The following is a 27,137-nucleotide window of genomic DNA, read 5'->3' as shown; positions in this document are numbered from 1 at the left end:
TTGATTTTAACCATTCATCGTTACTTTTAGGCTCATTTCTCTAGGATTCTCTACCTATCACGAAATCCTAACTACTACTGGTCCGACTCCGTTATCACTTCTGCATCTTCAAGATTGGATAGGATATTGTGTTGAGGAATATCAATTCACTTCGGTAAGTGATGCGATCCATGGGGTGGGAGCTTGAGCTTGAGCTTGATTGACTGCCCGTAGTTGCTACTTCATTATGACTAGATCAGCTGTTCTTGCACAGCGAACCAACAGATGTTTGCTTGGGACTAGCACTCATCTTCAATGTACAAGTACTGGTGATCTCGATTCATAGGTTATACTGGCCACGTCAGAATGCAAGTCAATGTAGGAAAGGGGGAGGAAATGATGATGTAATCACTCGCCCACTGCAAGCCGAATATACCTCTGCACTTGCCACGAGTTCATACGGAATTTATTGGATTTTTTTTGGGTTAAGTTCGAGAGACAGAGGTTTGTCTTGGTTAACAAGCTGCCAATGTGATATATAGGAGAAAACAACTGATGGAATTTCTAATTGGATGTTGGAAACGAGCTTTTTAATTCCTTTCCAATTCTAGCATATACTGCTAGGATAGTCAAGTTGAAGGTATAGGATAGAAATGGAAACGGTATGGAAGTCGATTGCTAGAACATGAGAAATATAGAGAAAGATACAAATTAGGAGAATGGAGCGGACCTGGGATTGAACCCACGACCTCCTGCGTATGAGGCTGAAGCTGTAGCCATATGAATACCAAGCCCGTTGATGCGATCCATGAGGTATATATTAAAACGCATTGACAATGTACTACTCACGTTCTTCCCTATCTGACGTGTTAATCGAAAACATCAATTAACTTAGCGACCACAAAGTACAATAGAATATTTTAGCTAATCGTGCGATAATAATGCGCGCTTATCGAATACCAGAGCAAACGCTTGAAATGATTTCGCGTTAGACTAAACAAATCATTATTCCCCATAATTGTATTTCTCAAAATCAAATTTTTTTTAATTCTATTTGCATTGAAAGTGCATTAGATTTTTATTGCATTTGGATTGGATTTGTATTGAATTTGGATTGGATTTCGATTTGATCTGGGTTAGATTTGGATTAGATTTGGATTGGATTTGGATTGGATTTGGATTGTATTTGGATTGGATTTGGATTGGATTTGGATTGGATTTGGATTGGATTTGGATTGGATTTGGATTGGATTTGGATTGGATTTGGATTGGGTTGGAGTTGGTTTGGATTTGGATTGGATTTGGATTGGTGTTGGATTGGTTTTGGATTGGATTTGGGTTGGATTTGATTGGTTTGGATTGGTTTGGATTGGATTGGATTGGTTTGGATTGGATTTGGATTGGTTTGGATTGGTTTGGATTGGATTTGGATTGGTTTGGTTGGATTTGGATTGGTTTGGATTGGTTTGGATTGGATTTGATTGGTTTGGATTGGTTTGGATTGGTTTGGATTGGTTTGGATTGGTTTGGATTGGTTTGGATTGGTTTGGATTGGTTTGGTTGGATTTGATTGATTGGATTTGGATTGGTTTGGATTGGTTTGGTTGGTTTGGATTGGTTGGATTGGTTTGGATTTGGTTTGGATTGGTTTGGATTGGTTTGGTTGGTTTGGATTGGTTTGGATTGGTTTGGATTGGTTTGGATTGGTTTGGATTGGTTTGGATTGGTTTGGATTGGTTTGGATTGGTTGGATTGGTTTGGATTGGTTTGGATTGGTTTGGATTGGTTTGGATTGGATTTGGATTGGATTTGATTGGTTTGGATTGGTTTGATTGGTTTGGATTGGATTTGGTTGGTTTCGATTGGTTTGGATTGGATTTGGATTGGATTTGGATTGGTTTGGATTGGTTGGATTTGGATTGGTTTGGATTGGTTTGGATTGGTTTGGATTGGATTTGGATTGGTTTGGATTGGTTTGGATTGGTTTGGTTGGTTTGGATTGGTTGGATTGGTTTGGATTGGTTTGGATTGGTTTGGATTGGTTTGGATTGGTTTGGATTGGTTTGGATTGGTTTGGATTGGATTTGATTGATTTGGATTGGTTTGGATTGGTTTGGTTGGTTTGGATTGGTTTGGATTGGTTGACTGGATTGGTTTGGATTGGATTTGGATTGGTTTGGATTGGTTTGGTTGGTTTGGATTGGTTTGGATTGGTTTGGTTGGATTTGATTGGTTTGGATTGGTTTGATTGGTTTGGATTGGTTTGGTTGGATTGGATTGGATTTGGTTGGTTTGGATTGGATTTGGATTGGTTTGGATTGGATTTGATTGGTTTGGATTGGTTTGGATTGGTTTGGATTGGTTTGGATTGGTTTGGATTGGTTTGGATTGGTTTGATTGGATTTGGATTGGATTTGGATTGGTTTGGATTGGTTTGGATTGGTTTGGATTGGTTGGATTGGTTTGGATTGGTTTGGATTGGTTTGGATTGGATTTGATTGGTTTGGATTGGTTTGGATTGGTTTGATTGGTTTGGATTGGTTTGGATTGGATTTGGATTGGTTTGGATTGGTTTGGATTGGTTTGGATTGGTTTGGATTGGTTTGGATTGGTTTGGATTGGTTTGGTTGGTTTGGATTGGATTGGATTGGTTTGGATTGGTTTGGATTGGTTTGGTTGGTTTGGATTGGTTTGGTTGGTTTGGATTGGATTTGATTGGTTTGGATTGGTTTGGATTGGTTTGGATTGGTTTGGATTGGTTTGGATTGGATTTGATTGGTTTGGGATTGGTTTGGATTGGTTTGGATTGGTTTGGATTGGTTTGGATTGGTTTGGATTGGTTTGGATTGGTTTGGATTGGATTTGGATTGGTTTGGATTGGATTTGGATTGGTTTGGATTGGATTTGGATTGGTTTGGATTGGTTTGGATTGGTTTGGATTGGTTTGGATTGGTTTGGATTGGTTTGGATTGGTTTGGATTGGTTTGGTTGGTTTGGATTGGTTTGATTGGTTTGGATTGGTTTGGATTGGATTTGGTTGGTTTGGATTGGTTTGGATTGGTTTGGGTTGGTTTGGATTGGATTTGGTTGGTTTGGATTGGATTTGGATTGGTTTGGATTGGATTTGGATTGGTTTGATTGGTTTGGATCTGGTTTGGATTGGTTTGGATTGGTTTGGATTGGTTTGGATTGGTTTGGATTGGTTGGTTGGTTGGTTTGGATTTGGTTGGTTTGGATTGGTTTGGATTGGTTTGATTGGTTTGGATTGGTTTGGATTGGATTTGGTTGGTTTGGATTGGTTTGGATTGGTTTTGGTTGGATTTGATTGGTTTGGATTGGTTTGATTGAATTTGGATTGGTTTGGATTGGATTTGGATTGGTTTGGATTGGTTGGATTGGTTTGGATTGGTTTGGATTGGATTTGGATTGGTTTGGATTGGTTTGGATTGGTTTGGATTGGTTTGGATTGGTTTGGATTGGTTGATTGGATTGGTTTGGATTGGATTTGGATTGGATTGGTTTGATTGGTTGGATTGGATTTGGTTGGTTTGGATTGGTTTGGATTGGTTTGGATTGGATTTGGATTGGTTTGATTGGTTTGGATTGGATTTGGTTGGATTTGGATTGGTTTGGATTGGATTTGGATTGGATTTGATTGGTTTGGATTGGTTTGGATTGGTTTGGATTGGTTTGGATTGGTTGGATTGGATTTGGATTGGTTTGGATTGGTTTGGATTGGTTTGATTGGTTTGGATTGGTTTGATTGGTTTGGATTGGTTGGATTGGATTTGGATTGGATTGGATTGGGTTGGATTGGTTTTGATTTGGATTGGATTTGGATTGGATTTGGATTGGATTTGGATTGGATTTGGATTGGATTTGGATTGGATTTGGATTAGATTTGGATTAGATTTGGATTGGATTTGGATTGGATTTGGATTGGATTTGGATTTGGATTGTATTTGGATTTGGATTGGATTTGGATTGGAATTGGATTGGATTTGGATTGGATTTGGATTGGATTTGGATTGAATTTGGATTGGAATTGGATTTGCATTTTCTCATAATTTTTATGAAACAATAATGTGAATATCTAGATAGTTCTATTAGAGATACAAAAGATTGTTGATTTGAGAAATGAGTAAAACTTGTGTTACGCGAAATTGATTCTCCTGGTCTCAGTTTCTTGTCTATTTCGACCTTTTGTCCCTTTCGGATGTATTGCGCTTTGGTCCGGTCGAAACAAGCGCGATCTTCAATAGTTTGCAGTAGCCATCGAGCAAGCGAGTACAGTGCGTGTTTTATTCGTCGCGAAAACGAAAAGATTTCTATATGGTGTTTGGTGGACCTGTATTCTGCTTGGATCTGGTACGGAGACAAATACGGAGTTCGGGATTGAACGTGATTCGCATGGGACGCGGTCAATAAGTGAAGCAATTAGTCCGTGATTAAGCATGTGAGCATGATTGGTCATGCATTTCGACCTTTTGTCTTTTTCGATCTTTTATTCTTCTCGAACTTTGGTCTCTTCCCCATTCGACGTTTTGTCCTTTCGACTTTTTGTCCTTTCGACCTTTTGACTCTTTGGACCTTTTGTCCTTTTCGACCGTTCGTCCCTACGACCTTTTGTTTTTAGACCTTTTGTCCTTTTCACCTTTTGTCATTCGACCTTTTGTCCCTAACCCGCACACAACACGATAAAACGCGTAATAAATCATTTTTATTTCTATCGTGCAGCAATAAAATCTCGACCGAATCGCAGGACTGTTTGTTTGCTGCAGACAACATGCATTTGCTGCAGGAAAATGAATAGTGAAAATGAGCAGAGGGAATTAGGATTGGAGTACGTCTCACTGTGAGAAGTGAAAAATTGTAAATGTTAAGCATGGAATGAGAAGGGAGAAATAAATTCTTATTTCTCACATCTCACCTCTTACATCTCATAGTGTCTCACTTTTCACTTCTTAATTCTGAACGCTCACATCTCGTTTTTCTTTCTGCTTATTTCTCACATTTCATTCTCTCCCATCCTCTCTCGTATTTTTGTGAGGTTTTTTTAACTATTCGGAAAACGGCATTCGGCAATATAGCAATTCGATCATAATACCAGTTCGGCCAAATAACATTTCGCTCAGAGACATCGCAAAACAAAAAAAAAACAAACAAAGATAGTCAAAAATGTGTGAAATGGCTACAGGACGACCCTACGAAGCTTCCGTATAAAACCAGAATCATTTAATTTCCAATCCAACCTAAAACAATGATAATTTCTGGTTAAGTCTGAAGCAAATCGGACAGACGAAGATAATCAGAGTGAAAACATCATCGAAATTTGGTGACGCAAAAGAGGTTGGAAACATAAAGGTTAGGTAAATTGTACATTTCAAAAAATGGGTGCTTTAGAAATTACTCTTCACAATTTGGTTGAAATCTGGTGTAAAATAAACAGAAGCAGTACAAATTAAGACAATAATTAAATCTATATCTCGAACGTTTTTATAGTGATAAGCTTGCATGTTGAATAAAACAAGCCGAAGAAATTGCTTTCTCTCATTATTTTGAAGTAGAACTGTAAATACAAGTGTCAGATAGAACGGCTTTTCACCTGCGTGTAGTAGAAAATTGGGATACACATTATTATCAGATATCCATTTCATTTTAGTTTTAGTGACTTACTTGATTTTACCTAAAATAGTTAATCCTCAGCTGTTTACGTGCTCATGATTTAGTTACAGTTTCAAAGACCTTACCTGTAATGAAAGATGATAAAATATTGATTACATTTTTGAAATAGTGTCTACGTCAAGAGGCTGTGTCGAACTGACTGTACTCTCCGTAGTTGCTAGTCGCGATTGAATAGTCTTCTTGGGATTAGAAAGCAGTTATTGTCGGGAGATGTCGGCCACTTCCTCATTGTTAATTTAGGTTTAAGAAAGGAAATAGGTTCAACAACTATTGCTACAAGAAACCGAGGAATTCGCTGCCTTTCCGTGAGCCGAAAGGAACAATTGGTTTGTTCAGAAAATAATCTATGGGAACCCGCATAAATAAAAAAAATAACACATAGGTACTGCTTGCCCGGTAGCTTGCATGCTATTTAGAATCTACGGCAAGTGAATGCAAAAATAGGAAAATAAGATAAATTTCGGTTCTATCGGTTCTATAATAGGGGAGGATTTATTTTACTCCGCAGCGAAAACACATAGATTGGAAATTATTTGAAGCGTTGACATGTGGAATGATTTTCGAAAAATTGATATTTTTTGTTCATCAAAAGATTAACTTCAAACCCCAAACCAACAATTATCTGGTATTACTTCAGCCCTTAAAATTGTTACTTGGCACACATCGCAATGATATGCGTTGAACAGATTGCTTCTATCCTTTCCATTACTAACCATTCCGATGCTATTCATAACTCTTCCCAAAGCATGCCTCATTTGCTCCGTCGGAGCTTACTTCCCGCATACAAATAACCCCACGAATTCCTTCTTACTTCCCTCCATTAAATCGAAAAAGGAATGCGATATCGTTTTTAGCTCCCGGGAGCATCCAACCCTCCCCTTGTCAGTTTTACATCCTTCTTGCACCAGCACCAAGAGGATTATGCAACGTTGCTGCTACCGCCAGAAGAATTTTATCCTGCCGAGTGCCGAGGAGAATGCTATTTTTAAAATTATACTTTATCGAGCAGAAGAACAGTCAGCCCGACGCAGTCTTCTATATGGATCCAAAAACATCCACCCCAGTAAATTTATTACGTTACCGAAATGCTAGATGTGTCTAATGATACTGACTGGTGGGGCGACCCGGCGGCGATATGAGGGGACGGAAATGCTTTCCCATTTCGGTACATATGCTTGACATCAGACGCCACTCCCTCATCCGATGTTCAATACTTTCTTCGATTTGAGAAGTGGTACTCGGATATCATTTGGAGCAATAAAAAAACGAAAGAATTTACCTAACGCAAAGATAAGACTTGGCTTGAAGGTTGAGAAGTATTTTACTTAAATGACAAATAAGAAGACTTTTATTCGGCAAGTTTTGAAACAAAGCCATAGTCTTGAAAACCATAATACAATCATTTCTGTTCAGGACCTGATCCGAGCTAGAAAAATGAGATAAGGAACTACGAAATAGCAGGAACGAGTGTTGCCACATTAAGTTCTTACTTCTCGAATGAGCTCTATATTAGGATAATATCCTTTCAGTTCTGGAATGTTATCCAAAACATTCAAACATAATTTACAGAACAAGCCAGTGATAACTGCATTTATTACGGGTGAAAGAACGATAAAACAGAAAAACGAAAATCGAATATAGGTACTCCAGTGCAGCGGAACATCCATTTTTGGCCCTTCATACAGGAGTTTGATGAAATACAAACAATAGTATAATCATGATCAAATCGTTTATCAGATATGGCCAGTGCTATCGGCAGGTGCCTTGCTACAATAGATGGCAGTATCATCATCATCATCATCATCATCCAGTGCAGCGGAACATCCGAGCAATCCAAACCGGGCGACCGGAAATGAATTTTCGATCTGTTGAAAATTTCCTCTCCTTGCTCTCTTCGGGAAATAATATTATTATTTGTCATCATTCATGTCATCGTCTTGTCATGACATATGTTACGGGTGGTGGTGAGGAGTTGGCATCAAACTATATGCATGGTAAATGGCAAGGAGGGTTGTTACCACTCAGAACTACGTCGGTCGTGGAAGTAGTTTCAACATTCCATCAGTACGAAATGTAGCACTACGACGACGACGGAATCCCAGCTGACCGGAGGTAAGGCAAATAAATTGACTTCCGTAAATGTAGCAACGTGATCCGATTTGAAAACATAAAAGCCTCACTCGGTAACGACGGACGGAAGGGTACGATGATGAACGACGCTGATGGGAGGAATTTTATAATTCGCCATCAGATCTGAACAGGTACGGATTCTTCAACTGTTGAGATTTTAAAAGTTGCTCAACGGGCACAGATGGACGGGTCTTTTCTATCCGGTTAGAGAAGGGGATCCGTTTCCCACCGGACCAGTGCTGATTCCTTCAACTCCAACGAGTGACATGTGACAGTAGGTATGTTTGAATCTGAAGAAGGGTGTCGAAAAGAAATGTCTGATTGCATTTCTGCTGTCACCGATTGTGCGATAGTGACACATGGATATGCACAATATTGAGATATCGTCAGGGGGAGTGTTGTCACTTTGGTATCTAGAGTTTGTTTAGAAGCTTAAAATATTGAGAGCTGATCAATACTGTGCTGTCATCAGAGAAAAGTTCAATAGGAAGAAAGTTTATTTGACAAGTGCACGTAGACTCAACATTAACGAAACAAACCTCAAACGCAGGATAGCTAAACATTAGATGATCTAATTTTAAAACCTTTGACAAAAAGTACGACATTTGGGACAAACAACTATGCCACAGCTGCATTCAGAGGAAATCAATGCACTAGGAAGATTTTTCCACCTCGTACTACTTACTCCTAACTATCAAACAGAATTAATAGTTATCACATCATCCTGTGCACACCAAACTGAGCGCAAGAATGCACTCAAGTTGCTCGCCACTACATGAGCGTCACGCTAATGGTCCACATCCCATAACTATAACCATATTTTCCGATTTAGCAGCCTCTGTATCTAACGCTCTCAAACGTCGACAAAGTTGTTGCCAAATGCATTCGGCCCAGCCCCAAAGTAGCTGGTGGTTTGAAACAGCAACTTTTAGAGCAGAGTTCTCGAGTTAATTTAGCTGCAAGATTTTTTTTTCTTTTGGCTTTTATGTTTGCCAATTTCCTCTCGCCCATCGTCATCGGGAAGCTCGTTCAATCTAGGTTTGTATTCAAAAGCGGATAGAACGAAAGGATCACACAGCACGGCAAAAATACACATGGCCATTTCGAGTCTAAATGGTTTTAATAACACTATTCATACGGAGGGAAGCAACAACAAAAAACTACAAATCTGGAAAGGCAACGACGATGGAAGTGACTGCCATCGCCTTCTAATCATCATTTAGGTGAATGTCATCCGGTACTAGAATGTGTGCTGCATCTTTTTGGCACATACACGAAATGACTTTTCGTTAAAAAAAACTAATTTGAGTGTATACAACTGGTAGTAATTTTTGATAGACAAATAGAAGGTAGATATGTTCAATTAGTTTTTAGACATCTTCATGCGTTGCGTTGCGTTGTAACGGAGTATTTCGTAGATTGCATACTGTCAGCTGTCATGTATATTCTTTAACATTCTCATTCCAATTGCTTATGGATTACTATTTGGGATTCAATAGCAACCCAATTGGAGGACCCAAATGATAAAGCATAAAAGCTACCATTGCCGGCCACGCCCATCTTCTCTGTTACTGGGGAAGGGAAGGAAATGATGATGTGACATCTACTTAACAAGAGGCCAGCGACTCACCGACGCCCTCATAGATTTCAAGGAGCTGGATGGTTGGTAGGAATATAGTTAAGGAATATCATCATAAGCTTGCCCTGGCATATTAGCCTAGGTTTGAGCGCCATTGTTCTAGGAAATCGAGAATATTTCCCACCCCTTATTTATCAAAATCAATTATTTGTGACAGATGAAATATATTTTTCCTAATTGTATCTGCATGTAGCTAATTTTCATTTTATTTCTCTCATTCCAGGTACGTATTGTGGTTTGCCCTGATTTGATGCTCGTCTCAAGATTTTGAAGGTACATTCCAATTAAACCAAATCATATTGAGCATGAGCATGATGACCATGTATTTCGTAGTTGCTACTCCGTGATCGACCAGAACAATCGCAATTGCACAGGGAACCAATGGATGAAAGCATGGGATTTGCTCTCCAACCTCAATATGCACAGTCCGAGAGCTCTCTATTTTGGATGGTCGATAACGGCGATGGTCACGTCCTCACGGTCATGGGGAATGGGAAGGAATTGATGATTTATTTATTTATTCTTATTTATTTATTTATTTAGCAGTAATTGTCATCTGACATCTGATGTCTCAATGACTACAAGGGTAAAACTTATCACTGAATCTAACAAGCATACACATAATACATAATCATAATACACAAGAATTAATCACTACAGTAAAACAGAACTTAACAAACTACGTTTGTGTCAAACGGTGTCTCGAAAGTGTGTTGTGAAAACTCGCTGTAGATTTGCTGGCGATAGATTAAAATCAAAGAGGTGGAACACTGCGTTGAAATTGGATGACATATATCGAACTGGATCATGCTGACCATATCGACTGTTTCGAGCACCAAGCTGAATGAAGTCCCTTCTCCTCAGCGGACGCATAGGAGCGTAAAAATTCATCTTACTAAGTATTGCTGGAGAGTCAAAAGCACCATTGAGGATTTTCGCTACGAACATGGCCTGTGCCACACGGCGTCGAACATTTAAAGTATCCAGCCCAAGCAGCCGACAGCGGTTTTCATATGGAGTGAAATGTTGGCCATCACGCCAAGGAAGATTGCGCAAAGCAAAGCGCACGAACTTTTTTGCATAGACTCGATCCTCGAGATCCAAGTGGTTTGGTAACACAGTGACAGCAAACTCCAGCCTTGATCGTTCAAGCGCCCAATAGAGCGATCGCAGGCAATATCGGTCACGAATTCCTTGGGCGATTTTTATTATAAAGCCAAGTTGTCGGTTTGCCTTAGAAATCGTGCTATCGTTTTGGAAACGGAAGGTTAGTGCGTAGTCAAGTATAACTCCCAAATCCCCGATGTGTTTCACTCGCTCAAGAACTGTCCCAGACAGCATGTAATTGTAAATAATAGGTTTTCGTTTTCTGCTGAACGTTATTGTCTGACATTTATGGATACTGAGTGACAAATGGTTTCGCTCGCACCACCCCTCTAAACGGGTTAAAAGCATTTGCAGTTTAATGCAGTCCTCAAGACTATTGACGACAATGTATATCTTTGCATCGTCAGCATAGAGTAGCCTCACTCCAGGTGGTAGCACCAGTGTCACATCGTTGACAAATATTGAAAACAATAATGGTCCCAGATTACTCCCTTGTGGTACCCCAGATGGAGTAACGAAAGGATCCGAAAAATATGATCCGACTTTCACACGCAATTTTCTATCCGTCAGGTAGGATCTAAACCAATCCACGCACGCAGAGGAAACGCCCAACTTCTCCAGTTTACTAAGTAGAATACCATGATCAACACGGTCAAAAGCAGCTTTGAGATCTCTATATACAGCATCCACTTGCCGCCCGTTATCAAGAGCCTCAATGCAAGTTGTTGTGAATTCTGTCAAGTTGGTCGCGACCGATCTCTTAGGGAAAAATCCATGCTGGTCCGTTGAGATGTACTGCTTGCAGCAAGCGAAGAGCGTGTCGTTCACTATGATTTCGAAAACTTTCGAACAAGCGGAGAGAGTGGTTATTCCACGATAGTTGCTTACATCACATTTGTTCCCTTTCTTGTGTACTGGGAAAAGGTATGACGATTTCCAGCGCATGGGAAACTTTCTGGTTCGAAGCGAGAGATTGAAGATTTTTGCTAACGGTTTGATAAAAGCACTTGAACACCGGCGCAGCAAAGCAGCGGGTATCCCGTCCGGCCCAGCACGGAAAGAAAATTTCAGTTTCCGAATCGCCCGGCACACATTTCCTCAAAGCAAAGAGCTCGCATTTGTCAGCGGGAGTGTCAGCAGAGACACCATTCAGTTGCATTGACGTAGGAAGACCATCTTCGTTCCGTTTGGACCTAACAAATTTCCAGAATTGCTTGGGATTTAGACGCAGATTTCGTTGTGTGCGGCTGATGTATCGGGAATACAAAAACTGATTATAACTTCTGTATACACTGCTGGCACTATTGAACTGCTGCTTGTTGTACGTGGAACGATAATTGCAGTATCTACGAAGTGCAGAAGAACGGCGACGTTTAAGTATTCGTAATCTGTGGTTGGACCACGCAGGCTTCCGTGCAGGTCCTACAATCGGAACATGAATAGCAAATGCACGAACGATACTGTCGGTGAAAAAGTCCACGGCATCGTCGACGTTATCGAAAGAATTGATGCAATCCCAATCAACTGCAAGTAGCATTTCATTCAGTGCAGAGTAATCTGCTTTTCGGAAGTTATAACTGCTCGAATCATGTCCAGACTCAAAGGTAATGGGCGGCACGTACGACACCTCCAAGGTAAGCGGAGGATGGTTGACATCTACAGGTGTCAGCGGCTCAACAGCAGGGTGTATTGTGCAACTTGGCAACACTGCATCATTAACCAGTACCAGATCAAGTACACGACCATTTGAGTTAACAATCTGGGTCAATCCATGAAAGTTGAATCCGTCCAACAATACGCAACTGGATTCTGATAGACGAGAGCGTATCAAGTCTACTGATGGGTAGGAATTTTCACCCGAACACCACCGAATAGCAGATTGATTGTAGTCACCGAGGAGCAAGACCTTGTCGCTAGCTCTGAGAGTAGAAGTAACCGTTTCGATAGAATCTAGATGGCGTTGAATATCATCAAGATTGTTCATACGATCAGGTGGCAAGTACACAACCCCAATGCTGATAATGAAACCGGTCATATTGACACGAACCCACAACTGTTCAAGGGTATCACTGACGACAGCAGATTCACCAACACAATTGAACTTTGCCAAAACTGCAATGAGTACACCACCACCACGGGTTTTACGGCTATTCCGAGGATTGCGATCAGTTCTGAACACCGAGTAGTGGTTTCCAAAAAGCTGTGCTGAATGTATGACGTCATCCAGCCAAGTTTCGGTTAATACAACGACATCGTAATCTTCTTCGCATACCGCCAAAAAGAAGTCATCGATTTTGGTACGAAGCCCGCGAACATTCTGATAGTAGATACGCAGACCACTGTTTTCGTTGCTTGATGCTCGTTGTTGGTAGGTCCCTTCACCTGCCAGACCTTCCACAAGGTTGGGGGTAAATGTGCGTACCGGTGTACGATCGAGAGGATATTCTGGTGAGTGAGGCGTTGCTGCGCGTGGGCTGGAAGCAGGATTTTTTTTGGAGGATGGACCGAACGTATTGAGAGCGTACTTGCCTGATAATCGCTGTTGGAAGGTCCCATCACCTGCCTCAAACACAGGGCCGGGACGGCTGAAGATCGCAGGCTGGATGGGCTCGACTGTAATGAGCGGATAGGGACCTTCCACAAGGCTGGGGGCAAGTGTGCGTCCCGGTGTCCGGTCGAGAGGATATTCCGATGAGAGAGACGTCGCTGCGCGTGGGCTGGAAACAGGAGGCTTTTTGGAGGATGGACCGAACGTATTGAGAGCGTACTTGCCTGATAATCGCTGTTGGAAGGTCCCTCACCTGCCTCAAACACAGGGCCAGGACGGCTGATGATCGCAGGCTGGATGGGCTCGACTGTGATGAGCGGATAGGGACCTTCCACAAGGCTGGGGGCAAGTGTGCGTCCCGGTGTCCGATCGAGAGGATATTCAGATGAGAGAGACGTCGCTGAGCGTGGGCTGGAAACAGGTGGCTTTTTGGAGGATGGACCGAACGTATTGAAAGCGTACTTGCCTGATAATCGCTGTTGGAAGGTCCCCTCACCTGCCTCAAACACAAGGCCGGGACGGCTGAAGATCGCAGGCTGGATGGGCTCGACTGTGATGAGCGGATAGGGACCTTCCACAAGGCTGGGGGCAAGTGTGCGTCCCGGTGTCCGATCGAGAGGATATTCCGATGAGTGAGATGTCGCTGCGCGTAGGCTGGAAGCAGGACTCTTTTTGGAAGATGGCCTCAACGTCCTGGATCCGCACTCGCCCCATACACGCCGCTCGACCGATCCCTCACCTGCCTCAAACACAGGGCCGGGACGGCTGATGATCGCAGGCTGGATGGGCTCGACTGTGATGAGCGGATAGGGACCTTCCACAAGGCTGGGGCAAGTGTGCGTCCCGGTGTCCGATCGAGAGGATTTTAGATGAATGATGCACTGCTGCTTGATGGCCGGAATAAAGAGACTCCTACTGTCAGCATACTCTCCTAATTGCTAGGTAGAAAAATCTATGCGTTGTCGAGCTGATTTAAGTCGCTTGGCGAAAATGGGACAGTCAGTACTCCAAGAGGCATGGTTTACGTCGAGTAGTTGGTCGTAAGGCGAACTCCGTTTTGAATTCAATACATGGCAGTTATTACACTTCAAATAATCGGCAAGGCACTCATTCACCTGATGATCACCAGCACACCTCGGGCAGCATGAAGGATTTTTGCAGGAAGCAGCTTTGTGACCATATTCCGAGCAATTGAAGCAACGCAGCACATCCGTAGCCTCCACGACTCTGCACCTTTCCCATCCGATGTTTACTCTCTGCCGTTTGATTAAATCATCGAACCCACGAGCATCTGTTTCAGTATGGCCAACATATGATTGCTTTTTGCGACTCGTTTTTGTGTATTCGGATTAATTTCAGATCGAGAGCATTCGTTCCGGGGTTCTGCTTTCTCAACTTAGGAATCAATTCCTCTTCGTCAATATCCTTGGAAATGCCAATTATTTTAACTCGTGGTTTCAAGGGCTTCTGGCTTTCAACGCAATAATTCCCGTCGAGAATATTAGAGGCGGCTGCAGCTAATTTCACTGCGTGGCCGCTGGTCTCACACCTCACAGTGACAACACCATTCTCCCTTAACCGAACATCCTTCACAGAGAATTCCGCAGGATCGAGTTTAGCGCAAATGTCAGCCTTAGTTACCTCTGCGGATTGTTCTTGTTTAGGCTTGAAAAGGACAGTTTGCTCAATTTTGGTAACCGCATTAGACTTACGCTGCGGTGAGACCGGCACTGGAGATTGTACAGGGAGTGGGAGAATACTGGGAGAACGAGCTGGTTTATTCGCATTATCGATTCTGCGGCGCTTTCCGGAACGGAGCAGACCACCTTCTTCAGAAAAAGTAGCCGGAGTTTTAGAACTTTGGATGAACTGCACACTATCGGAAGGGTCAGGAACTTTACGTTTGATTCGGTTTTTTCCACCACTAGAGGACTGTAACACGCTAGCAAAAGACGGAATTCCCGGAAAAGGCGCTCCACAGACATCCCGTTTATTCAAACACACTAATTCCTCAGCTACAGCTTTTTAATCACTTGTTCGAAATTTTGAACAGATCGACGACATTCACAAGACTATCCATTTTATTCGCAATCTCATCCAATCGTTTTTCACTGTGCCTATCATCGAACTCGGCGAGGCTCAGACATGCATCACATACAAACACGGCATTCTTTACTTTTTGCAGCAATGCTATCTCTTCATTCGTAGCCCCCGGTAGGCATTTGATGTGAATAGCCAGTTTACATCTTCCAAAGCACTCGACACAATCGTCATGACCATCGATAGGCGCTGCACACTGAGCGCACGGATGATTGCCGAAGCTGGGTTCGCTCCCTTCACCACCCATCTCCGCGGGCGCCTCGCCCGGGCGAAAGCAAAACAAACAGAAAACGCAGAAAACAAACGATTAATTGAACCAAGTTTTATCACTCGAAATCAGCAGTTTGTGGCAACGTATCAACAAAACTTTGCTTTTGCAATAGGCAGGCAAAGTTCACACATCACATAACACGAAAATTACTAATATTATCAATCAATGCACACATAAAACATGAACGTAATGATGACACATAGTAAGTTACGACAAAAATTCGCGCCGGATTATACTTTTTTCTGATGATGCAGTCACTCGCCCACTGCAAGTCGAGAACACCTCTGCAATCGACACGAGTTCCTGCCCCAGGCTGTTCGCCCATATTGAGAGTTGACGTAAAGTTAATGTCAACTTCTCTCCATGGACAGCCTAGAGAGCCATGTGGTGTCGGCAGTCGGTTGTCTGGCTAAGAATAACGCTACGGATTGCCTGTTCCAGTGGTAGATGTCCACCATACAGGTGACCCCTAATTCTTGGTGTGATGCGGCTTTATGCTTACCGTGCCTACGAATGAATGGTTAAGGGGTCTAATAAAGACCCAACCGCTAACGGAGCCTGTGAAGCACCAGGGCACCCTTCACAGTATTAAGCCCTTAATGCGCTAACTGGAGCTATGGAGTAGTTGACTTTATACTTCTCCGAAATAATCGGCTACTCTTATTCAATCTCAACTTGAGGTTGAATAAGGGTGGGATTATGAGTATGTTTTTATTTAGTTTTTCATCAAATTGTTACCTATATGGATTCGCTTTATGCGTTGTTCACAGTGTACTCTGTGTTTCGTCTTTGACGTTCTTGATACGATACTGACTTGGTTTCATCGTTGCTGTTCACATAAATATTGAAGTTGTGGAGTGTATTATCTTAATTCGCAATGGCTACAGTTAAGATAGCTCAAATCAATCTTCAGCATAAAAGAACAGCATCTTCGGATGTTCCTGATCTCTTTCCATGTAGCTACGGGTCTTGGGCTCAGGCTCGAAGAATCATAACTACTGAATCGATTCAATAGGCTCTTAACAGTTTTGCTCCTTACAAATCTCCACGGGAAGATGGGATCTATCCCGTTCTTCTTCAGAGGGGTTTTGAGCATATCAAACATGTTTTGTAAAAACTTTTATTATGCAGTTTTGCTACTGGGTATATTCCCATATCCTGACGGGATGTTACTGCAAAGTTTATCCCAAAAAGAGGACGTGCTTCGTATGAAGAAGCAAAGAGTTTTAGACCCATCAGTCTGACCTCATTTCTTCTGAAATACTTAGAACGTATTATCGATCATCACATTCGTGATGACTGTTTGGCAACCATGCCTCTTCATGTTAATCAACATGCTTACCAATCTGGAAAGTCCACCGTGACTCTTCTACACAAGGTTGTATACGATATCGAGAAAGCATTCGCTCAAAAGCAATCGTGCATGGGTGCTTTCTTAGATATCTTTCGATGCCATATTGCAAGCCGCACGTTGTCAAGCGCTCCCTAATATAATAACCGACATCTCTACTCGACATTACGTCAAGCAACGATTAGGAAATTAAGTGTCTGCAGATGCCCCCAAAGGGGGAGTATTATCTCCACTTTTATGGAATCTCGTTACAGATACGGTATTGAGATTACTCAATAATGGCAGTTTTCCTACTTATGGTTTTGCGACGACTATCTAATATTGATGGTCGGTTAGTGTATTACTGCTTTATTCGACCTGATGCAAAACGCTCTTAGGGCAGTCGAAAGTTGGTGTCGCCAATATGGCCTTTTGGTTAATCCGAATAAAACATCTATTCTCGGATGCTTATTCAAAAGGACGTATGTGATTTTGTAAACAAATATTCAAACGACGATTTGTCCAATCTGGTGGCACTCCCAGGCAAACCAACATCACCAACAGGTAGCCGAAGGCTTCTTCTACCTGTCTGTGGTGATGGTTTGCGTTGGAGTGCTATCAGATTGGATCAATCGACGTTTGAATCTTTGTTCAAAAAATCACATACGTCTTTTTGAATAAGTACCCGAGTATTGTACTTTTCACGGAAAAACATAACCGTACTGGTATTCTCCCATTACGCCCATTGACTCAGAAATCAATGTAACGGATCAGATGGGACTAATTCTTGATTCCAAGCTCTCCTGGACACCTAACATTGAATTCAGAGTCAAAAAGGCGTGTGTGGCTTTCGGCCAATGCTGACGAACTTTTGGTAAAACTTAGGGTCTTAAACCCAAATATATCAAATGGATTTACATAACAGTTGTACGACCAATTTTGGATTTTGGATGTCTTGTGTGGTGGCAAAGGGTGAAGTGAGGACAATTCAGTCTAAATTAGGCCATCTTCAAAGAATGTGCCTAATGGCAATGACTGGTGCGTTCTCTTCGACTCCCACGGCTGCTCTCGAGGTTCTCTTCAGCGTGGCCCCACTACACATACATCTCAAACAAGAAGCATTTTCTTTTACTTAGCGATTATGGGTTCTCGGTTTCATGGAAGAGAATCCTGTAAACCGCAGTTCTACACACACTTCGTTGTTACAGTTGTTACCAGCGGTAACATTTAATTATCATACTTAAATAATTAAAGCGTGAAGTTCTTTTGCTTTTCCAAAAAGTGAATTTAAATGGATGATCGAAACGCAAACCAGGAGAGTGAGGCATTTATCCTTAGCCGATTTGCTCACAACAAGTTGCATTCGACGGGTATTCCTGTTTCAATGTTTCCAATTAAAAATTGGTCAAAACGAAGTATCTGTAGTGTGCCAAGTGGCTGACTAACAAGTTAAGCCAACTGTCATCTATCCGAATTTAATTTGATCGAATTTAGCGTTTGGCCGAACCGGTTATTATGTCGAAAACGGTTTGGCCTAACGGAGCCATTTGCCGGAAATGCTGCTTGGCCGGAGCGGTCGTTCGGCAGAAGGGTCATTTGGCCGAGAATGTCAATTGGTGGAACGGGTCATGCTCGTCGACTCGTTCGCCATATTTGGCCAGACAACTTTCGACCTTATGGCCTTTCGATAAATGATTTTCAGTCGAATGACTTTGGCCGAACACCGTTTCCCATTTGGCCGAAGTGGTCGTTTAGTAGAAAGGGCCATTTGTTCATTTGGTTGAAGAAGTCATTTTATGAACGGGTCATATGGCCAAAACGTCAAAAGGCCAAATGACATTGCCAAACGACCATTTTGGACAAATGACATTTTCGGCCAAATGACCTATTCGACTAAATGACTTTTTTGGCGAAATGAATGAACTGAACATTCAGCCGTATGTCCATTTCGGGAGACTTATGTCGCATACCGTTTTTTCGCATGCATTTAATTAACCTTGTAAGTGAACAACTTTTCATGAACAGTTTAATTCGATTTTAATGAAATTTGTATCAATAAGTAAGTGATCCGTTTTTACTAAAATGTTGAACCAATATCCAAAATGTTGAACCAAAACCAATGACAAGGAAGAACGAATTACAAAGATGGCAGCCACGCAAAAACTGGCTACTTTTCGTTCTCAAAAAAACTACATTAGCCCATTTTCCACAATGAAAGATCAAGGAAAAAAAATTAAAAAAAAATGGTTTCAATCAACATTGCGCCGACTTTCCATATACCACGTGGACAGATTTTGATCAGTTTTAGATACCCCCCTCCCCCAGCGTGGACATTTTCTCATATAAATTTTCAAAATTTGTATGAACCGTGGACAATCGATATACTCCCCCTCCCCTCTTAACTGTCCACGTGATATATGGACAGCCCCGTGTTATATCTTTGTAAGAATATTATTGTAAGAATATTATTAATACAAAATCATAATGTATACAACCTATCACGTTTGCTCGTTTGCCTATTTTGATCTCGATTGTAATATTTACATAATCAAGGCCAAAAAATATAATTGTTAATGCTGTTTACTTTTTTCTAGAAATATCAAAATAAAGGACATTCCAGGACAAAAGATGGACACTTCCTTCTTTACTTAGGATACCATACCATACCATATACCATCTTCTTAACAAATACAAGCTTCAGCGTCTGTGCTGAAGATTAATTCCATTAATTCTAGTTATAGCTAGGCCTGTATTTGTAAGGAAGATACTACATGTCAGGCTTCCCACTCATTTACTATTTGATGTTTAATTCTCACCCTAGTACAATTATTACTCGCATACGAAATGAACATCATTACAATTGCAAACCCCTTCGTGAATATTAACGCCGACATGCACTCGTGCCAGTTGATCGAGATTCCCTGCACATTGTTGTCAAACACGTCTATCAAAGTGATTTGATTGCGCGTTTTCCATAATATCGTAGTGTTTCGATATAAAAAGCGGCTGGCTCAAAGTCAGATGCAGTAATCCTCTTTTTACAATGTACTGCACAACAATCAACTGCGGTGCAGTACTAATGCTTTTAGTAGTAGTTGGAAGGGATCCAGTACATGCAAATCAACGAATTTCACAAATCAGTAAGTTTTGAACTAGTTGTTTGAACCTATAAATGGATCCTGATATTTTTTCTCTCGATAGAATGTCAAGAGTATCGCGATTGGACGACAGCGAATAGTATTGATTGCACTCCCAATCCGACCCTCATTCTCGAGAATGCTGCTGAACCGGGTGATTTTTCGCATCACGCATTATTCGGCTATAAAACTGACGGTGAACGCAGCTCCGAGAACTCCACCTACCAGTTCGCCAGCAGCGGCAGTTTGATAAGCGACCGGTGGATTTTAGCCGCAGCACACAGTGCGCAGAATCGACTTGGGGCACCGATTGTAGTACGTTTGGGAACGAATAATGATGAAGAAAATGATCCTCATATCGATTGCGAGATTGCCGAAATCATTATGTACCCGGAGTATTCCAAACGCTTGCTTTATTATGATATCGCGCTGGTTCGACTGAAAGAACCGGTGAAATTTTCAAAATACATTCGTCCAATTTGTTTGTGGGACTCGAACGAAATGAATTTCACTTCGGTTCAGGTTACAGAATTAGAAACGGCGGGTGAGTTCCTGGAATACCTTGTTTCATTAAATAGTGGTAGAGAAAACTTAAATTGTTCCAGATGATGGTTTACGCTTGCAAAATAGTTATTTTGAAGTTCAAAATAAAAGCGATTGCGAAGAACGATTCCGACGCATTCGAAAGATTCCCGATGGTATCAAGGATCATCAGCTGTGCCTGGTCGGAGAACGCGAATGGGACAGTTGCCGAGGAGCTTCCGGATCTCCAGCCACAATCACTCTTGCCGAAGACGATTGCGTGGGATACGTTGTGGGGATCGGCTCATTTGGTGCGAACTGCGGTCAAGGACGAACTACCGATGTTCACACCAAGATTGGCAGCTTCGTTGATTGGATCGAGAGTATTGTATGGACTTGAGCAGATATTAATTACCTTCTGGAATATACAATATTTGTCGAATCAAATAAATTTGTGTTGCAGATTTTTTGAAAGTAAATAGCTACCTAATTGACTAGGGGAACTGTACCGGTTTTGGCCATGTTCCTAATTTGGCCAATTTTGCGAATAACTCCAAAAATAAAGCAATTCGCAAAGGTTTTATTAGTTCCAACAAGAGATATATCACTCACGCTTCGACGCTGCTTTCAACTGATCAATTATTTTGGAAAAATATGTATTTTTCAGGGTTGGCCAAATTAGGCACTAAGTTGGCCAAAACCGGTGCACTTCCCCTAATTGAAGTTTGAAATACTAATCAAAGTAGGTACTTCACCTCTTACAAACCCTCTAAGATACAACTTTGTTGCATTTTTTAGGGCCACCTTCCCCCATGTGATTTATGCAGACTTTTTGTAGATAGGTACCCCTTTTTCCGTGATAACAATCGAATCCAGGACGATAACTCCCAAAACTGTTCCCTATATATTGTACCCATCCCTTAAGGACAGGGACTGCTTTATTTTCCATCTGACATTTGCCGTCTCAGAAAACGCCAACGGCGCCAACTGGGATAGAACCCAGAAACACTGTAATGAGAGGCTGACATGATTATCACTCAGCCACCTTTTTATTTATTTATTCAGAATAAGGCCGGAGTGGCCTCTACAGTACAAAAAAGTCGTCTCCATTTAGTCTCGTGTCCGTAAAGGACTACCGGCATAATGAGCCATTTTGTAGATAGTCAGTTTGGTATGGCGCCGACCGTTAAATTGCGCTGCTTCAGATCGCTCTTTCCACTTGATATTCTGCGCCAACGACATTCAAAAAGAGCGCATCAACTGTCGAGGATTTTGCAAGGCGGTTTTTCATCCGATATGCTGTGACGTTTCTAATGAGCTATTGGACATACTAATTGGACTTATTCATGCTCAATAGTTATCAACGAACTTACTAATTGGACTTATTCATGCTCAATAGTTATCAACGATGTTCGCCAGCGCAAAAATATCAAGGACGCTTATGATGCAGGGATTGAGAAGCAACTCAGTACCCACACGGAGCTGCTAGAACAGCTGAAAAATGAAATCATGGTCGAACTAAAAGAAGAGATACGTTCTAACTTCACGAAAATCGTCAACTCCTCTTCGGTAACACCCGTCACCACAAGGCCAGCTAGGACTCTTATTCGTACCATCGAAAGCCGTAGGTTGTTCCAACGAAAACATGATAATGTACCTGTTTTGTTGCATGCTACCGGGGACTCTTTATCACCAAGCTTTGGTTGCTTAACTGTACCAGTACGATCCGAAGAAAAATTCTGGATATATCTATCGCGTATTGCACGTGATGTTACTCCAGAACAAATAAGCGAGCTTGTGAAAACTCGTCTCGCTACTCAAAATGTTGAAGTTATCCGTCTTGTGGCTAAAAATAGAGATATCCAGTCCATGTCGTTTATCTCTTACAAAGTTGGTGTGAGTATCGACATGAAAGAAAAAGCTTCATCAACGTCTTCATCCTTGAGCAATTATGTTCCTGATCACTGTGAAACTTCCAGCCCACATTTCCCGGCGATTTCATGTTCAACCGATGTCAATCGAATACTGAGACGAGGACCATCTTTATGCCAAAACCATATTTCATATTCGGAACCATCGAGACCTATTATCTTCAAACAGGAACGCACTGTTGCGCACAGTATTAAGGAAGCCCCATATCCAATCATCGCAGTCGAGCCTTTCCTGCCGTCGTTCATCAGTCGTCCCTGTCCTGCGTATGATCTTGGAGAGGGGGCACTATAGGATTTCGGGCGGTCATTAATCGAAAATGTCATGTCTTCCGAATTATTTTAAAATATTTTCTCTCCATTGTCAATACTCTAATTAAGAGAAATTCTGAATTTGAAGTCTCTAGGTGCACTAGTTCCAAAGATATAAGGTGTCAAAGTCAGAAATGGGTAAAAAAGTTAACAAATTTCCTGAAAAAATATTTTACTTTCAACTATTTATTGAAATATTTTCTTAATGTTTTTTCTTTAATGTTAATACATCATTACAAAGGTAATTGTATAAGCTTTAAAATGGTATGCAAAAACTAATGGTTACATTGTGAAAAAAAATGAAAAAAATGCGGAAACAATATTTTTTCCAAAAACGACGCTATTTTCAACTTTGATAGTGAAGAACTTTTTTCCTCAGAAATCCCCGGGTTCTTTTATGATGCACATCAAGGACGAAGCTTCGACTAAAATTTCCCGAAATAATTTCTTGCCAGTATTTGCAATTAACAGAGTTAAATCACTTTGATTTTTTTCATTTGTTTTTTTACTGTGTTTTGCCTCTCTCGTACTCCAAGGTTAATGCTCATTCCAAAAACGAATGTTTGATAGAAGGCCCGGAGATCCGTAGTGGTATATATCAACTAACTCAGCTCGAAGAATTGAGGTGATGTCTGTATGTGTGTGCATGCGCGTCTGTATGTATGTGCGCAAATCGCCATTTAGACGCTTATTTGTGTACGATTTTCTCGCAACAAGTTTCATTCGACGGGAAATCTAGTCCCATCGTTTCCTATTGAAAATGGGCCAGACTGAACTATGGGCTCAAAGGGTATGGTCAAAATACATGTATTGGTAATAACTTCGACTTTATTTATAACAATTTTTTAACTTTTCAAAGGAGTGAATGAATAAAACCCCCAATACAATGCAGCACAACGGTAACGGTAACGGAATTTATATATTTCCTGTCAAATTTTACTGGTTCCGTCGCCATTCCGCTGAATTGCGTTTGGGGCTTGAGTGGTTTGAGTCATTTCCCTAAACCTATTTTTCTGAGCTATTCATTAGCTACTGATGGAGAACTAAATATGAGGTTTCATAGTATGTAAATATTTATAAATCTCATGGAATCAATAATTCCCGACATGTTTATTGCAAAAGTAAAGACGAACAATATCTTAGTTAGTACGGAGAGTATGAAATTCTTGCTAGTGTTCATGAATGTCTGGCTAAAGGTAGGGAAATATTTATTCACTCATCTACACTTTGAGGTTCACTGGCTGAACAACCAGCGGAAAGTCAATATAAAAAGAAGAAATTTAGAACTCATAATGCAAGAAAATGATCAAGAGAGGCAAATGTTGACATTTTTCTTCGTGCCTTACATGAATCAGATCTATTTTAAGCTCGATTTGGATAACGAGGAGACATTGGAAAAAAATTCACTTAGTTATTCTTATGCCATGCGTAATTTTGTAATATTTGAAGATTTTTAAAAGTTCTTTATCCTCTGATACTTTAGATGAATTCATGTCATCTTCCATCGTTGATGGAATTGAAGAAAATATCATTAAAGATTTAAACCTTCACACAGAAAAAGAATGATGCTATATATATAACTTGTAGAAATCATGAAAACAAATCAAAAATAATTTAAATAGTGTTGTTATTCAAATTGAAAGAAATTTGCTTTTCGGAACAATGGAGCATTGTGGAATGAATGAATGTTCACATTTTTTGAGAATATATTATTCTCATTTATTTTTTGAATAAATTGTACAAAATTCATTGGTATGCGATTTCTAATTTGCTAATACACTTTTTCAAAAGTTATTTCAAATACTGATTCTTTAAGAAAATTGTTTAACTATTTTTAGTGGAATGTTTTCACTGTCATAAGACGAGTTTAGTAAAATTCCATTTTATTCCACCAACTCGTATTAGTTCTACATATACGTATTTCGACCTGTTAGGACGTCTTCAGTGTCTCGTACTTTACTCGTTCTTGACTTCTGATTCTTTGATTAACATTTAATGCTTTAGGATCCTTCAGAACCTAGTACTTTGTCAAACAGATTGTTCTAAATACAAATTGTGAGGCATGAGAGTAAGAACAAAAAAATATCACTGAATGTCATGAAATTAATGTCTTTTAACATTAATTCGGTTCTCTCGCCGCCAACTTCAGATTTAGAGCAATGAAAAGTTATTAGATTTATTGGTAGGGGAGGCGTTTTGTTACTTTCTTCCCACAAAAATGATTACCTTCCGCAAAAATATACAAAAATATATAGACGACAGTCCACAAATGAGGATGGAGAAGGGGGAGGGTTCATGATGTCCATAAATTGCTGTACTTAGTTTTTGTACAACCCCCTTCCTTCTCCTCAAGAAAACATATAAAATTAAACTTCCTAAATTGGATTGCTTTGTCACGTTAATCGAATTTATGAAAAAAAATATTACGTAATTCATAGACGATCCCTAAAGGGGGGGGGGGGTGTTAGAAATTATATATTCATGCTATTTCGACCATACACAGCTAAAGCAAAGTGGAAAATCACTTGAAAAGTCCAATTTTATTTTTGACCGCTCGCTTGTATGGGGATCCCCCATAGTGGGGGGGCTTCCGAACTCCAACTCCAGGCAAGTTTTTTGTTTGTTTGAGCAATTCTGCTCCTGAACCATTTAAAACTTCCAGACCATGCTCATTCGCGACCAGGCAGTTATTGAGACGACGACTTTCATCATTCCCTAACAATAGGCGATCGAAATTTGTTTTCTTCAGTCCGGAACGCACGTTTGCCACCAGTATGAAGGAAGCCCCATATCCGATCATCGCTGTCGTGCCTTACGAGTCATCGTTCATCAGACGTTCCGGCCCTGCGTATGATCCTGGAGAAGGGGGCTTCCGAACACCAACGACAGTCAAGTATGATGTGCAAGCAGTCCCTTCCGTACCTGATGATATTTCAATTCACAGTACATCGGCTCCTTATTTGAATAGTCCGAATGATATGACTTCATCCGCCGGCGCTGCACCTAAATGCCAATCAGCTACTCATATCGATAGAGCACAATTTTCTGGTATTTATGGTATTCCTCTCCTTCGTCGGTTTTTTCTTACTGGAGTAGACTCGACATACGACGTTATTGTTTTGACAGAGACGTGGCTTGATGCATCGGTTTTATCAACCCAACTTTTCGGCAGTTCATTCAACGTATTCAGAGTTGATCGAAATGCCACAAATAGCCGCAAAATCAGGGGAGGTGGAGTATTAATAGCTGCTGCGTCTTATTTAAGTTGCAATATTGATTCGGCTCCGGTGAGCAATAATTTGGAACAGCTATGGGTGAAGATCAAATTGCCACAAAACTCTATCAGCATCGGAGTGCTGTACCTACCACCTGACCGTAGGAACGATGAAAATCTGATTCAGCAGCACATCGAGTCTTTGAATTCTGTTTTGTCTCGTTTGAACCCGCAAGACATCGCTTTCCAGTTCGGCGATTATAATCATCCTGAAATGTTTTGGGCTCCTTCTGAAGACGGAGGTCTAGTATTAGATCCAATCACGATTGACAAGAGCAGGCGGCATGTTATATGATGGGTTTTGCTTTCATGGCCTTACGCAGATAAACTCGGTGACAAACCCCAGTTCTCGCACTCTGGATCTAGTTTTAGTGAACGATGAGGCATTAGCAGCAAATGTTTTAGAAGCTGATGAACCGCTAGTCCAAGTTGATGTACCTCATCCTCTAGAGGTCACTGTCCCTGTTCCTTTGCCTGTACGTTTCGATCAAGTTACGGATATCATTCGATTCAATTTTCGACGCGCTGAACGACGCTTTTTCGTCCATCGATTGGCGTTTCTTGGACTTCGAACTAGATCTCAATGCCATGGTGCAGTTCTTCAACGACGAGATACAACGAGTGATTGAAGCTAATGTTCCGCTACAGCGACCACCGTTAAAACCTCCGTGGGCAAACAAACGTCTTCAAAAATTGAAGCGTGTCAAGCGCTCTGCACTCCGGAGATATCGACTTAATCGCTCGCCTTGTTCCAAACGTCGCTTCTCGCTTGCCAGCAATAAGTATGTGCGCTACAACCGCATCTTGTATGCCTGCTACATAGACCGAATGCAACGAAGTCTGCGCACATGTCCGAAACGATTCTGGTCCTTCGTCCGGTCAAAACGCAAGGAAGATGGGTTGCCTTCTTTAAAGTATCTGCGCGAATCCTCTGCTGGAACGGCTTCCAGAAAATGCGAATTGTTTGCTAAACATTTTATGAGTGTTTTTCTAACATACAAGTATCACCTACACAAATTAACGCTGCCTTACGAGATGTTGTAACAAATAGCATCGACTTCAATATCACCGAAATTTCAGAAGATCAAGTTCTTAATGCAATCCAGAAGCTAAAATACTCCGTATCTCCCGGTCCCGATGGAATTCCTTCTGCAGTTCTGAAGGAATGTTCAACT

General features: G+C 41.2%; 2 protein-coding genes across 6 annotated transcripts in view; both read left to right on the top strand.

Annotated features, from left to right (window-relative positions):
* LOC134212817 (leucine-rich repeat and fibronectin type-III domain-containing protein 3) overlaps window positions 1-27,137 on the top strand; it is a 557,799-nt gene that overhangs the window by 443,311 nt on the left and 87,351 nt on the right. Inside the window, exon 4 of one of the 5 annotated variants that reach the window (XM_062691019.1) lies at window positions 9,657-9,706. The exons of the other annotated variants lie outside the window; for them this stretch is intronic. The gene's annotated coding sequence lies outside the window, so the exon portion shown is untranslated. The remainder of the gene's footprint in view (window positions 1-9,656; window positions 9,707-27,137) is intronic. 5 annotated transcript variants of the gene reach the window in all.
* Window positions 19,793-20,919, top strand: LOC134216982 (serine protease snake-like). Its single transcript, XM_062695736.1, has 3 exons — window positions 19,793-19,929; window positions 19,991-20,470; window positions 20,532-20,919. The coding sequence occupies exons 1-3, from the start codon at window positions 19,833-19,835 to the stop codon at window positions 20,846-20,848; spliced, it is 894 nt and encodes a 297-aa protein (XP_062551720.1). The 5' UTR covers window positions 19,793-19,832; the 3' UTR covers window positions 20,849-20,919.

Source organism: Armigeres subalbatus, chromosome 2, assembly GCF_024139115.2.
Source record: "Armigeres subalbatus isolate Guangzhou_Male chromosome 2, GZ_Asu_2, whole genome shotgun sequence".
NCBI classification, from domain to species: domain Eukaryota; kingdom Metazoa; phylum Arthropoda; class Insecta; order Diptera; family Culicidae; genus Armigeres; species Armigeres subalbatus.
The sequence above is the reverse complement of the archived record's forward strand: the minus strand, read 5'-3'. Positions and strand labels throughout refer to the sequence as shown.